The 12,800-nt window shown below is 41.3% G+C and overlaps 1 protein-coding gene across 1 annotated transcript in view; it reads left to right on the top strand.

The window, feature by feature from the left end:
- Positions 1-12,800, top strand: part of SH3RF3 (SH3 domain containing ring finger 3) — a 465,406-nt gene that overhangs the window by 383,891 nt on the left and 68,715 nt on the right. Inside the window, exon 8 of the mRNA XM_012556270.1 lies at positions 1,652-1,905. Within this exon, the coding sequence (XP_012411724.1) occupies positions 1,652-1,905 (254 nt within the window). The remainder of the gene's footprint in view (positions 1-1,651; positions 1,906-12,800) is intronic.

Raw genomic sequence — 12,800 nt, 5'->3', positions numbered from 1 at the left:
GGTGTCCACGTCTGTGTGTTCAGGCTTGTCCATCTAATCTTGCAAATAAGTGACCCATAATTTGTGAGTCCGCTTTATTTAATTTTTAAAAAATCATTTCGTAGGGTAAAAGTGAGTTCAACAGGTGACAAATGTGATTTTTTAAAAAATCTTGTTTTTGGCAATTGTGCTGACAGGGTTACTTGCCAGAGGTTAAAACCCTTTCAAGACCTGTGGGACATATGGGTATCCTACCCACTTTCATGTCTCTGGAGTTCTTTGGAAAGGGGCTAGCCCAGTTTTAATGCATTTAGCCTCAAGGTGGGAGCCTTTTGAAATGTGTGAAATTCAAAAATCCTGAGTGGAGCCTCAGTTTTCTGTAGATTGAGCATTGACTTAGGTGATGCCTCCTGGATGTGCGATTTTTCTAAACTTTTGACAGATTTGCCTTTATTTCTGTGAGATAAACCTCCTCACTATAGTTCCCAGTTCCTGTGTTCTGGTGAGAATGTATTTACTGAGAGAATAAGCTATTGCCAGACTTCATTCAGTCATGGTGGCATTTTCTCTTTTATGTCATTCATCGTTTCCAGATATCACGGCTCTCTTCTAGCTTCTGAAGAGTAACCCATACCCAGAGATAGTGTCTTGGTGTGGTACCAACCCACACCTGGAGATGGTGTCTTGGTGTGGTACCACCCTCCATCCCCCCAAACCCCCACCCCCGGAGATGGTGTCTTGGCGCCTGAACCAGGAGAGGCAAGAGCCTAACAGTCCCTGTTTTCTCCCACCCATTTCATCATGATTGAGACCCTGAAGGGACAGGATGGGGAGGTTTCCTCAGCTGCTGATTTCAGGGGCCTCTTGGACAAATGCCAAACACTCTGATTCCCCTGAACCCGCTACAACTGAACCCACAAAAGTTTTCAAGGCCCTAAACTCTGCAATATCTTATACCTCCATAGCCAGTGCATGGCTTTAGTGTAAGTACATGTAAGGGAAAGGGTTAAAGCCCTGTTTCCAAAGTTTCTGTATTCCTTTTGTATTAAACACTCTAAACTGGTTTCATCTGGAAACTGTGAGGTGAAAGGGCATCTATTTCTGGTATGAAACTACAAGTTCTTTGAAATCCCTGTGAAGGATGTTATGTTTTCTTTGGCTTTTCCCAGAAGTCTTGGTCAGAGGCCGGCAGAAACAAAATGGCGGCCAGGTCCATAGGGAGTCGGCTATTCTTTCCATTGTTTTTCCCCTGCCACACTGTCAGATGTTTTAAAGCCTGGTGGGAGGTGACTCAGTCATCCATTTTTTATGGATGTGTTTGGGAACACACAGATGTTTGTTAGAATGAATTAAGGCAGAAGCTCTGGTAGAAAATATTTGATTGACTTGGGATCATTCCTCTGTTACATAGGGTTATTCTACTATTTCTCAAATTCACATTGGAAGTTGGCCCCCATGAAGGTTTTATAAAGAGTGTCCTTGTCAGCTTGAGCTCTGGATGTGGTTCAACTATAAGAATTATTTTGACATTGTTTTTAGAACATTGTCCTCTCAACTATTTTGTTTCTATCTCCCAAAGCCAGTAGGTAATAGTGGGCCTTTGTCAGTGGCCTGTGTTGTATGATTTCATCTGAGCCCTTTTGCCTGACTTAATTCTGCTTTATTTCCTTAGGGTTCCTGTAGGAGGGGCTGGACCACCCCGGAATAATGTAGTTGGAGGATCTCCACTGGCCAAAGGGATGACTACAACCATCCACCCAGGTGGTGGAAGTCTGAGCAGCCCAGCCACTGCCACCAGACCTGCCCTTACACTCACCACACCTCAGGCCCATGCCCAGCACCAGGCAAGCTCTCCCGCAGTGGGCAGTTGTCTGCGACATTCAGCCCAGCCGGCAGCCAGCCAAGCCCGGAGTACCATCCCAACAGGTATATACCTTGACTCTCAAGGACCTTTCGCCTGCCAGAGAATTTGACATGGGGGGTGATGGGGTCTTTGGGACACAAGTTGTGAGAAACATTTTTGGCCCAGGTCTCAAGCAATCCATGGTGGGGCAAGTTGTATTTGCTTATCATAATCATAAACTTCTGCTGATCGCCAGGAAGTTTGCTTGACTTATCATATTACTCCATCCTGGCAGCTGAAATGGATTAGGGAGTTTACAAATATTTATACGTTTCCCTGTAGCAAGAGGACTGCATGGACTAATAAGATTAACATTGGTGCCTTTGGATGACTCCTCCAGTGAGGCAATTGTTGGTCAGCCGCATAGAACTTCCATTTGCCAGGCCTTTCAGAGTTTCCCAATTAGGCAGCATTTCACAGGACAGAGAGCTGGTAATGAGATACAAATACAGAATATTTCCTTTCTAAAGTGCTCTGAGACTAGGAGATGATTATCACTGATCCTTCATCTTCATGCCTGCATTATCAATAGACAAGCCGCTGCAACTTAAGGAAGGACCAATTTGCCCCAGGATGATGTGAGATGAAAAAAATTGTGGGGTGGATCTTCAGAGCATAAAGAATGTAAACACATCTTGTTTGAAAGCTTAGCACTGAGCTAATAAGAACTGCTGAAGCTTGACTCGCATGGTGTTTCAGGTGCCTACACCAAGTGACCTTCAGAAACCATAGAGCTGAACAACCTATCCCTGTGCGTAACAGTAGCCCAAGACAGAAGGAAGCAACTCTTAATTTCTATTAAATGATACAGAATTTCCCTTCCCATCCCCAGCTTATCGTCTCAGAAATCCTCTCTTTTCTTCTGAAAGTAAGACTTAAAGGGAAGAAAAGAATGTAGATTCTTTGGAGCCATAAAACCCACTGTTTTTTTGAAAATCTAGCCAACTAGAAGATGACCCATTGAAAGTGCTTCAGAAAGCAGCATCTCAAGTGTAAAAAGTCAAGGCAATACTTCGCTTAGCAGAGTCTGTATTTTCTCGAGAGTCATGGCTTATGGGACGAGAAGGGGGTGAATGTCTGCCTATTGAAGCTAATTATTGCACTCACCCACCATTTACTCTTCAGAGAAGCTGGCCTGCAAATACCCATTAAAAAACAAAAAAACAAAAACCTGTGGCCGTTGAGTCAATCCTGACTCATAGCAACCCTATAGGACAGAGTAGAACTACCCCATATGGTTTCCAAGGAGCACCTGGTGGATTCGAACTGCTGATCTTTTGGTTAGCAGCCATATCTCTTAACCACTATGCCACCATGCTGACTGCCAGTTCAGGCTCACATGGGATAGAAAGAATTGCTCTTCCCTTGCAGGAAAACCTAAATTTAATACAAACCTTGCTTGCTGAAAGTGAAGAGGACTTGAAGCACTTACTGATGAAGATCAAAGACTACAGCCTTCAGTATGGATTATACCTCAACATAAAGAAAACAAAAATTCTCACAACTGGTCCAGTAAGCAACATCATGATAAATGAAACAAAGATTGACGTTGTCAAGGATTTCATTTTACCTGGATCCACAATCAACATCCACTGAAGCAGCAGTCAAGATATCAAACGACGCATTGCACCGGGCACATCTGCAAAAGACCTCTTTGGAGTGTTAAAAAGCAAAGATGTCACTTTAAGGACTAAGGTGCACCTGACCCAAGCCATGGTATTTTCAGCTGCGTCATATGCATCCGAAAACTGGGCAATGAATAAGGAAGACTGAAGAAGAATTGATGTGTTTGAATTATGATGTTGGCAAAGAATAGTGAATATACCATGGACTGCCGAAAGAACGAACAAATCTGTCTTGGAAAAAGTACACCTAGAATGCTCCTTAGAAGTCAGATGGCAAGACTTCGTGTCACATACTTTGGACATGTTATCAGGAAGGATCAGTCCCTGGAGAAGGACATCATGCTTGGTAAAGTATAGGGTCCACAAAAAAGAGGAAGACCCTCAAGAGATGGATTAACACAGTGGCTGCAATAATGGGCTCAAGCATAACAATGAATGTGAGGATGGTGCAGGACTCAGCAGTGTTTCGTTCTGTTGTACGTAGGGTCACTATGAGTCAGAACCGACTCAACAGCACCTAACAACGACCTATTGTGCACCCAAAAAGATATATTAAAGTCTTAACCCCTGTACCTGCGAATGTGACCTTGTTGGGGATATAGGGTCTTTCTCTGAAGATGAAATAATGAGGTCATACCTGAACAGGGTGGTTCTTAATCTTATATGACTGGTGTCTTATAAAAGAGGATAGACACAGAGACACAGTTATACACAGGAAAAAGGTGTCATGTGAAGATAGATCTATAAGCAGCAAAAGAATGCCAAGGATTGCTGGTGACCACTAGAAGCTAGCAGAGAGGCATGGAACAGTTCCTCGGAGCTCTCAGGAGGAATCAACATGGCCGATACCCTGATTTGGACTTTGAACGTCCAGAACTGTGAGACAAGAAATTTCTGTTCTTTATAGCTACCCATTTTGTGGTATTTTGTTACTGCAGGCATAGGAATCTAAGGCATTATTTCTAGAGACTTTTATAGTATGGTCTATTTCAGCCCAATGTGCCTACCATACTCCTACTTCTATCTCTGCTAGGTCCTCAGAGTACAGCAAAACATGACAACATCCCTGCTCTCAGATGCTTATTGATCGTCAAGGAAACAATGCTAATCCAGCTATTAGGGCTGTGGGCACTGGTGGAGGGAAGGTCTAAATCGGGGGCAGGTTGGGATGGAGGGTGGGAGAGTGGGGAGAGGCTCTATAGAAGAATGCATTACCAGAATGAGCAGCGAAGGATACTTAACACTCAGGCAAGTAAACAAAGGTAAGGGAGTCATTTGAAGTAGAAGGACAGGAATATTCAAACTAACAGAAGCATGAGAAAGCACATGTTTATTCAACTGGCTGCAAGTAATTCAGTAAAGACAGAGCAAACAGAGGCCTGGTTGAAGGCATGGACTTGGGCGGCAGATAGACCTATGTTCAAATACTGGGGCTGCTATTATTGCTTTGGCCTCAGTCTCCCTCTCTGTAAAATGGGAATATAAATGACCCTTACCTCCTAGTATTGGTGTGATGATTATCTAATGTGCTTCAAATAGAGTATAGCACTTAGTATATGTTTAATAAATCATATTTATTTTTGTAATTCTGATTGAAAATGAAAATATTACTGAAGTACTCAATGTGCAAGAGTGAAAAAAGTAAATCGAATAGTTACCAAAGGATCTGTTGTTTTTGTCGTCATCTTATGCCAGCAAGTCAATTCCAATCCATGGTGACCCACGTGTTATAGAGTAGAACTGCTCTATAGGGTTTTCTTGGCTATAATCTTTACAGAAGCAGACCAACGGGCCTTTTCTTCCACGATGCCAGTGGGTGGGTTCGAACTGCCAACCTTTCAGGGAGCAACCAAGCACTTAACTGTTTGTACCACTGTGGACCTTCCAAATGTTCTAAGGGGGTTGAATTCTCTCATAGAGGCATTATCTCTTAAAGCAAGGGAATAACACCTTACAGAATACCACCATGGTACAGTATGGAAGAAGAGGTGGTGTGGGCCAACTGGGCCCACAGAAGGAAGCCAGTTAGAAAGCTGTTGATTTGCCAAGATGAGAGATGATGATGGGCCAGAACTAAGTGAGTTGTGTTGCAGAATTGAGCACAGATTAAAGAAATATTTAGGAAGCAAAATGGTTACGACTTGAAGATGGACGAGATGTACGTGTTCAGGGAGTGCAAGGAATCAAGTACATTTTCCGTGTTTCTGGATTGGTTAACAGGGAGAATAACAATGGCATTCCCTGACCTAGAAAACACCAGAAAGGAACTAGTTTATTAGAGAAGATGATGGAATGGGTCTAGACATGTTGCATTGAGACGTGAAGTGGACGTTTGTCAAGATTGTGGCCACCTGCTGACTTTGAACAAGTCCCAATGTGTGGGTCCCCCCCAACTACATTGTGAATCCTGCCTTGTCATGGTAGGAGGCAGACCCTGGTTTTTCCAGTTAACATGCAGGCATGTGACCTAAACTCTGGGAAATGGATACTCTTGCACAAGGCTTCAATTCTGAAGACAAAAGCATGGAGTAATAGGTGCCGTGTGGATCCCTTTTTTGGGGTGAGGGTAGTAGAGAAACACCCAGAATTTCAGGGACAGCACTATGGAGCTTCTGGCTCTCAGTTCCCAGCACCGTCATTAGGTTCAATGTCCATGTCCAGCAGCAGTGATGAGATCTTCAGTGGGAAGCCTTACGGTGCTCTGGGCATTGTTCCTGGCTGCAGGGCCTCCAAGACTGACTCCCAGAGCTTCTATAAAGTGCCTAATATCCTTTATATATTTCCTTTTTGCTTGATTAGCCAAGAGAGAGTTGTGGATTTTTCTGTTTTGTTTTGTTTTGCAACCCTAGCTTATGAGTCCTGAGGAAGAGCTATTTGTCTCTGTGCTTAAGAATTCTCCAGCAATATTATCTGGTGCCAAACCCCTCACCTCTAGCCCTTTACCTTCCATCAGCCATGCTTATGCATGGTTTAAGTTCATCTGATGGCATTTATTGATACCCTCTAGTGAGGGATAAGATCCCTGGGAGGGGCACAAACTGTTTTTACTCAGCTACTAATTGAAAGGTTGGGGTTCGAACCCACCCAACAGTGCCATGGAAGAAATGCCTGGTGATCTGCTTCTGTAAAGATTACAGCCAAGAAAATCCTATGGAGTGCAGTTCTACTTTGACACACATGGGTTGCCATGGGTCGGAATTGACTTGATGGCGACAGGAAAGAAAGGAAAGCTAGGGATACAGCCAGTGTAGTAATAAGTGATCAAGTGATTCTACAGCACAGCAGCCATACTGATATGCCATGAAGGGGTCAGAAGTATGTCAAGATACTGGCCTCCTTAGTGTCTGGATCAACCAGAAAGGAGCTGGGGCAGCTCAAGTCCCAAGCCAATGTTCTAGTTATGAACATTCTCATCCATTCACCCTGGTGTGTTATACAAACATTTCCTGTGTGTGCCATGACATGAGAAAGGTTGGAAAGTGCTGCCCCTCATTGTGAACAAACATTGGTCATGGCAGCCTTGGCTTTCTGGGGAAAATAACCAGGATAATAGCCTTTTCATGCCATGCCTTACAAGAAACTCTCCCAATTCAAAGAAGAAAATTGAGCCCTGCCAGTCATTCCTCCCTCTATGGAATAACAAGCAGTATCAAAAGGAATTGGCATGGCTAGGAGTCTACAACATTGTATCTCAGTCATCAATCACCATAGTAACCACTATGGTTTGACAAGCATTTTCTTCCATCAGTTTAATTTTACATATGGGAAAAGCGAGGCTCAGGATGGTTGAAATGGCTTCCCCAGTGCATTCCAACATAAAGCTCCGTCTCACACCCCTGCTGTCAAGACCAGGTTAAAAAATGGCTCCTGCTGCCTCATATCAGTAAATTAAATGCCACTGAGTTCCCACAGCATTTTCCACTTCATTCTGCATTTAGTGAGAGAAAAAGCACTGTTGACAGTACAAGTAATGGATTGTTCACTGCAGTAATTGCCCATTTCAGAAGACCCCAACCCAGGCAGTTGGGAGGCGTTTCATCAACGTTCTCATCTCGAGCCAAAGTCAGGGAGTTTGACAAAGACTTAATTGCATTGGCCATAGCATCCGATATGATTTGTTCTTCTTGATTAATGTGACTCCTTTTTCCAAGGTCAGAACCCTTCCTGCAAAGTGTTCAGTATTCCACGCATCCTCATATCAGTGCCTAGCAGGGCCAAGATCCCAGCACAGCCATTTGTTCATCAGAAGGAAAAAAAAACCACTGGAAGAGAGCTAAATGCATGCCAGACACTCTGCCAGGGTCTGGAAATAGAAGAACCAGACTGACCTCATTTCTGCCCCAGGAAAAGGAAACAAATTTCTTCAATAGAGTTTGGAAAGTGCTGTGGTGGAAGCATATATAAGGTGTTAATAAAGCATGGAGTAGAGCTATCTCATTCAGACTAGGGAGGAAGGGGAAGTAGGAGAAGATATAGGGGAAAAGGCTTATGGAAAGTCCCAACAGGATGTAGTAATGCCTTGAGTCTTGAAGGCAAATCTGAGCAGATAAAGCAATAAGGGAGTTGTAGGCAGAGGGACTAGCCAATGCAAAGGTATGGCAATGAAAAAGACCATGGTCCATATTTTGAGTAACTTCATTTACTTTGGTGTGATTGGAACAAAAGGTGTCGAAGGAGAAGCCTAGTGTGTAGATGACAATTTCCCTGAGGAAGCAAAATTTACTTGAAGACCTGAGGTTGGCTGGAACTGAGCATGCCTTCAGGCAGAATAAAAGCATATAAAAAGCTATAAGGCTAGCAGAAGCCTGGTGCATTTGAAAACTGAAATAAGGTCAGTGTGGAGGAGCAAAGAGAGTAACTCCTAGCTATTTACCCAACAGAAAATGAAATATATACTCATGCAAAAAAATGTGCTCACAGCAGCTTTATTTGTAATAGCCCAAACTGGAAGGAACCTTAATGTCCATTTGGATACACAAACTGTGGTATACTCACAGGATGGAACTACTCAGCAATAAAAAGGAATGATCTAATGATACATGCTGAAAATAATTTTGCTAAGGGAAAGAAACCATACCCCCCCCCCAAAAAAATAGTACATTCTTTGTGATTCAATTTATACAAAATTCTAGGAAATATAAACTGATATATAGTGACAGAAAGCCAACCACTGGTTCCCTGGGGATGGAGAGGGAGCAGGGAAGATTGGGCCAGAGGTATTACAAAGTGACATGAAGAAACTTTCAAGGATGATGGATGGGTTTATTATCTTAATTGTAGTGATAGTTTCATAGGTATATACCTATGTCAAAATAGGTATGCTTCAAGTATGTACACTTTAAATTTGTATACTTTAACTATGTATAGTTTATTGTATGTCTATTATACATCAATAAAGCTAGTATAAAATAAAAACATAGAAATATCATGTTAACCATAGGTAAAGGATGGTTTGAAGAGGGTAGGAGTGAACATGGGAGGTCAGGTAGGAGGAATTCAGGTGAAAAATGATGGTAGCTTTGAATAGAGTCATGGCAGTGGAGAAAAGTAGCATGTCACACTAAGACATTTGAACTGTATCTGGAAGTCTGTAGGGAGACACAGGATCAGTCTTAGCTTTTAAAAAGGTATTTCTGTTTGTATTGTGGAGGGTGGAGCCTAGAGATAGGAAGACCATCATGATAGTCCAAGTAAGAGATGATAAGGGACAAGTCTAAGAAAGTGATGGCGGGAATGAAGAAGAAAGGTCAAGGGCTTGGTGACAGATTGAGCACTGGAAGAAAGAAGGAAGTAAAGGAGAAGACCCAAGCTTGTCTCCCATGATTCTTGCTTCTGTGGCTGAATATAGGATCATGATATTAAACAATACAGATAATACCAAATATGATGATGATGGAGGAGGAGGAGGAGGAGAGGGGAATGTAATGAGTTCAGAATTCGAACATGTTCATTTTTCAGGTGCCTCAGAGACAGATGGATATGCTCAGTTGGCAGTTGGAATTATGGGTCTGGGGTTCAAGGAAGAGATTTTGGATGGTGGTTAGGATTTGAGAGTCAGTAGTATTTATGTTGGGGATGGTGTGATCACCCAGAGAAAGAGAGAACATAAAGAGTGAAGAGAAAGAAAAGGCTAAAGACAGATAGAACCTGAGGCCACATCAGTATTTTAAAAGCAAGTGGAGGAATAATATCATGTAAAGTAAAAAGAGAAGAAATAGTCAGGGGGTGGTAGAAAGAAAATCAAAAGAAAGGTGGCTCAGAAATTAAGAGCAGAGAGAATTTCTGGAATAAAAGAGTAAGTGATAGCATGAACTAATTCAGAGAAATCAATTAAGATGAAGACAGAAAAGTGCCCATTAAATTTGATGACATGCAGAATCATAACTGATATTTTCAAAATCAAATTTGGTGGAATGATGGGGTGAGAAATCATATTTCAGTAGACTGAGAATGAATGAAGGACTCCTGGACAGGGTGGAAGACTGAGTTCACGTGGAAATCCCCTACTCCATTTGTGACAGAGCAAGGTTTTCGTTGTTGTTTTTAATATAAAAAATAAAGTCGATTCAATGGGTCTAAAAAAATGGAACATACAATAACAAGTGAGGGGTGTGAGTTGGAATCAACTCAGCGGCAATGGGTTTGGTTTTTGTTGCTTGGTTGTTTTAAAAAAAATTAAGAAAACATAAGTACCTTAAAAGGAAATAAAAATTAGAGCAAAGAAAGAGAAATTGAGGTTACAGAGCGGGGCAGATTGCAGTTTTAAGTCAGTTCATTAGGATGGGTCTCACTGAGAAGGTGCCATCTAAAGCAGTTGAGGGGCCCCACTGTGCATCTATCTGGGGAAGAGCATTTGCAAAGGAGACAACCAGCACCAGGTCTCTGAGGTGGGGGAGTACCTGTCATGTGTGAGGAACAGCCAGAAGGTCAGAGTGACTGAGTGAAAGGAACAAAACCAGTAGCCGTTGGGTCAACTCCGACTCATGGAGACCCTATGAGTGTCAGAGTAGAACTGTCCTCCATCGGGTTTTCAATGGATGATTTCTCAAAAGTAGATTGCCAGCATACACCATGACTAAGTGAGATGGTTCAACATTAGAAAATCGATAAAGGAATACACTACATCAATAGAACAAAGGAAACGAGACACATGATCATCTCTACGGATGCAGAAAAAGCATTTGATAAAATCCAGCACCCTTCCTGATGAAAACCATAAAGAAGATGGGAATGGAATAGAAGGGAAATTCCTCAGTATGATTCAGGGCATATATGAAAAGCCAATAGTCAACATTATACTAAGTGGAGAAAGACCGAGAGTTTTCCCCTTGAAATCAGGAGCAAGACAGGGGTGCCCGCTCTCACCACTTCTGTTCAATATTGTATTAGAAGTCCTAGTCAGAGAAATAAGATAAGAAAAAGAAATAAAAGATATCCAGATTGGAAAAGAAGAAATAAAATTATCTCTATTCATGGATAATATGATCTTATATATAGAAAATCCCAAAAAGTTCACAAGAAAATTTATAGACCTAATAGAGGAATTTAGCAAAGCAGCGTACAAGGTCAACAAACAAAAATCAGTTAGGTTCATATACACCAGCAATGAGAAATCTGAAAGAGAAATTAGGGAAACAATTCCATTTACAATAGCATCTAAGAGAATAAAATACATAGGAATAAATCTAACCAGGGATATAAAGGACTTATACAATGAAAATTATAAAACATTGCTAAAAGAGATTAAAGGAGACTTACATAAATGGAAAGATGTTCCATGTTCATGGATTGGAAGACTTAATATTGTTAAGATGTCAATACTACCAAGAGCAATCTACATATTCATCGCAATCCCAATCAAAATTCCAACAACCTTCTTAACAGAAATGGAAAAACCAATCTTCAACTTTATATTGAATGGCAAGAGGCCTCAAATAGTTAAAGTAATGTTGAAAGAACAAAGTAGGGGGATGCACACTTCCTGATTTTAAAACATACTATACAGCTACAGCAGTCAAAACAGCCTGGTATTGGTATAACAACAGACACATAGACCAATGGAATAGAATTGAGAATCCAGAAATAAACCCACACATCTATAGTCAACTGATTTTTGACAAGGATGCTAAGTCCATTTGATGAGTAAAGAAGATTCTATTCAATAAATGATGTTGGGAAAACTGGATTTCCACACTAAAATGAAACAAGACCCATGCCTCACACCATACACAAAAACAAATTCAAAATGGATTAAGGACCTAAATGTGCAAACTAAAACCATAAAATTCCTAGAAGAAAATGTAGGAGCAACATTGCCAGGCCTACCTTTTAACAATGGAGTATCTAATATAATAAAAGCACAGATGGCAAATGACAAAATAAATAGGACCTCATAAAAATTTAAAAATTCCGTTCATTGGAAGACTTTACCAAAAAAGTGAAAAGACAAGCTACCAACTGGAAGAATACCTTTGGAAACCATATATCGGATAAGAATCTAATAACAAAACTATATATAAAACTTCGACAACTGAACAACAAAAAGATAAATAACTCACGGCGATCCTATAGTGCAGAGGAGAACTGCCCCATAGGGTTTCCAAAGAGTGACTGGTGGATTCCAACTGCTGACCTTTTGGTTATCAGCTGAACCCTTAACCACTATGTCACCAGGGCCCCCAAACTTTGACAACTTAGCAACAAAAGACAACCCAATCAAAAAATAGGCAAAGGGCTTAAACAGACATTTCACCAAAGAGGACATTCAAATGGCCACTAAACACATGAACAGATGCTCATCATCATTAGCCATCAGAGAGATGCAAATCAAAACCACAATGAGATACCATTTCACTCCCACCACAATGGCTAAGATTAAAAAAAAAAGAAGATAACAAATGTGGGCGAGGATGCGGGGAAATTGGAACCCTTATCCATTGCTGGTGGGAATGCAAAATGGTATAGCCATTGTGGAAAACAATGTGGCAGTTCCTCAAAAAATTAAAAATAGATCTACCATATGACCCAGCAATTCCACTCACAGAAGTATACCCAAAAGACTTCAAAGCAGAGACTCAAAACGAGACTTGCACACCAATGTTCATTGTAGCTCTATTCACAATAGTCAAAAGGTAGAAACAGCCTAAATGCCCATCAACAGATGAATGAATAAACAAAATATGGTACATATATACAAGGAAATACTACTCAGCCAGTAGGAGAAATGAAGTCTTGATACATGCTACAATATGGATGGAGCTTGAAGACACTCTGCTGAATGAAATAAGTCAATC

The sequence above is a fragment of the Trichechus manatus genome, unplaced genomic scaffold, assembly GCF_000243295.1.
Source record: "Trichechus manatus latirostris isolate Lorelei unplaced genomic scaffold, TriManLat1.0 scaffold00004, whole genome shotgun sequence".
NCBI classification, from domain to species: domain Eukaryota; kingdom Metazoa; phylum Chordata; class Mammalia; order Sirenia; family Trichechidae; genus Trichechus; species Trichechus manatus.
The sequence above is the reverse complement of the archived record's forward strand: the minus strand, read 5'-3'. Positions and strand labels throughout refer to the sequence as shown.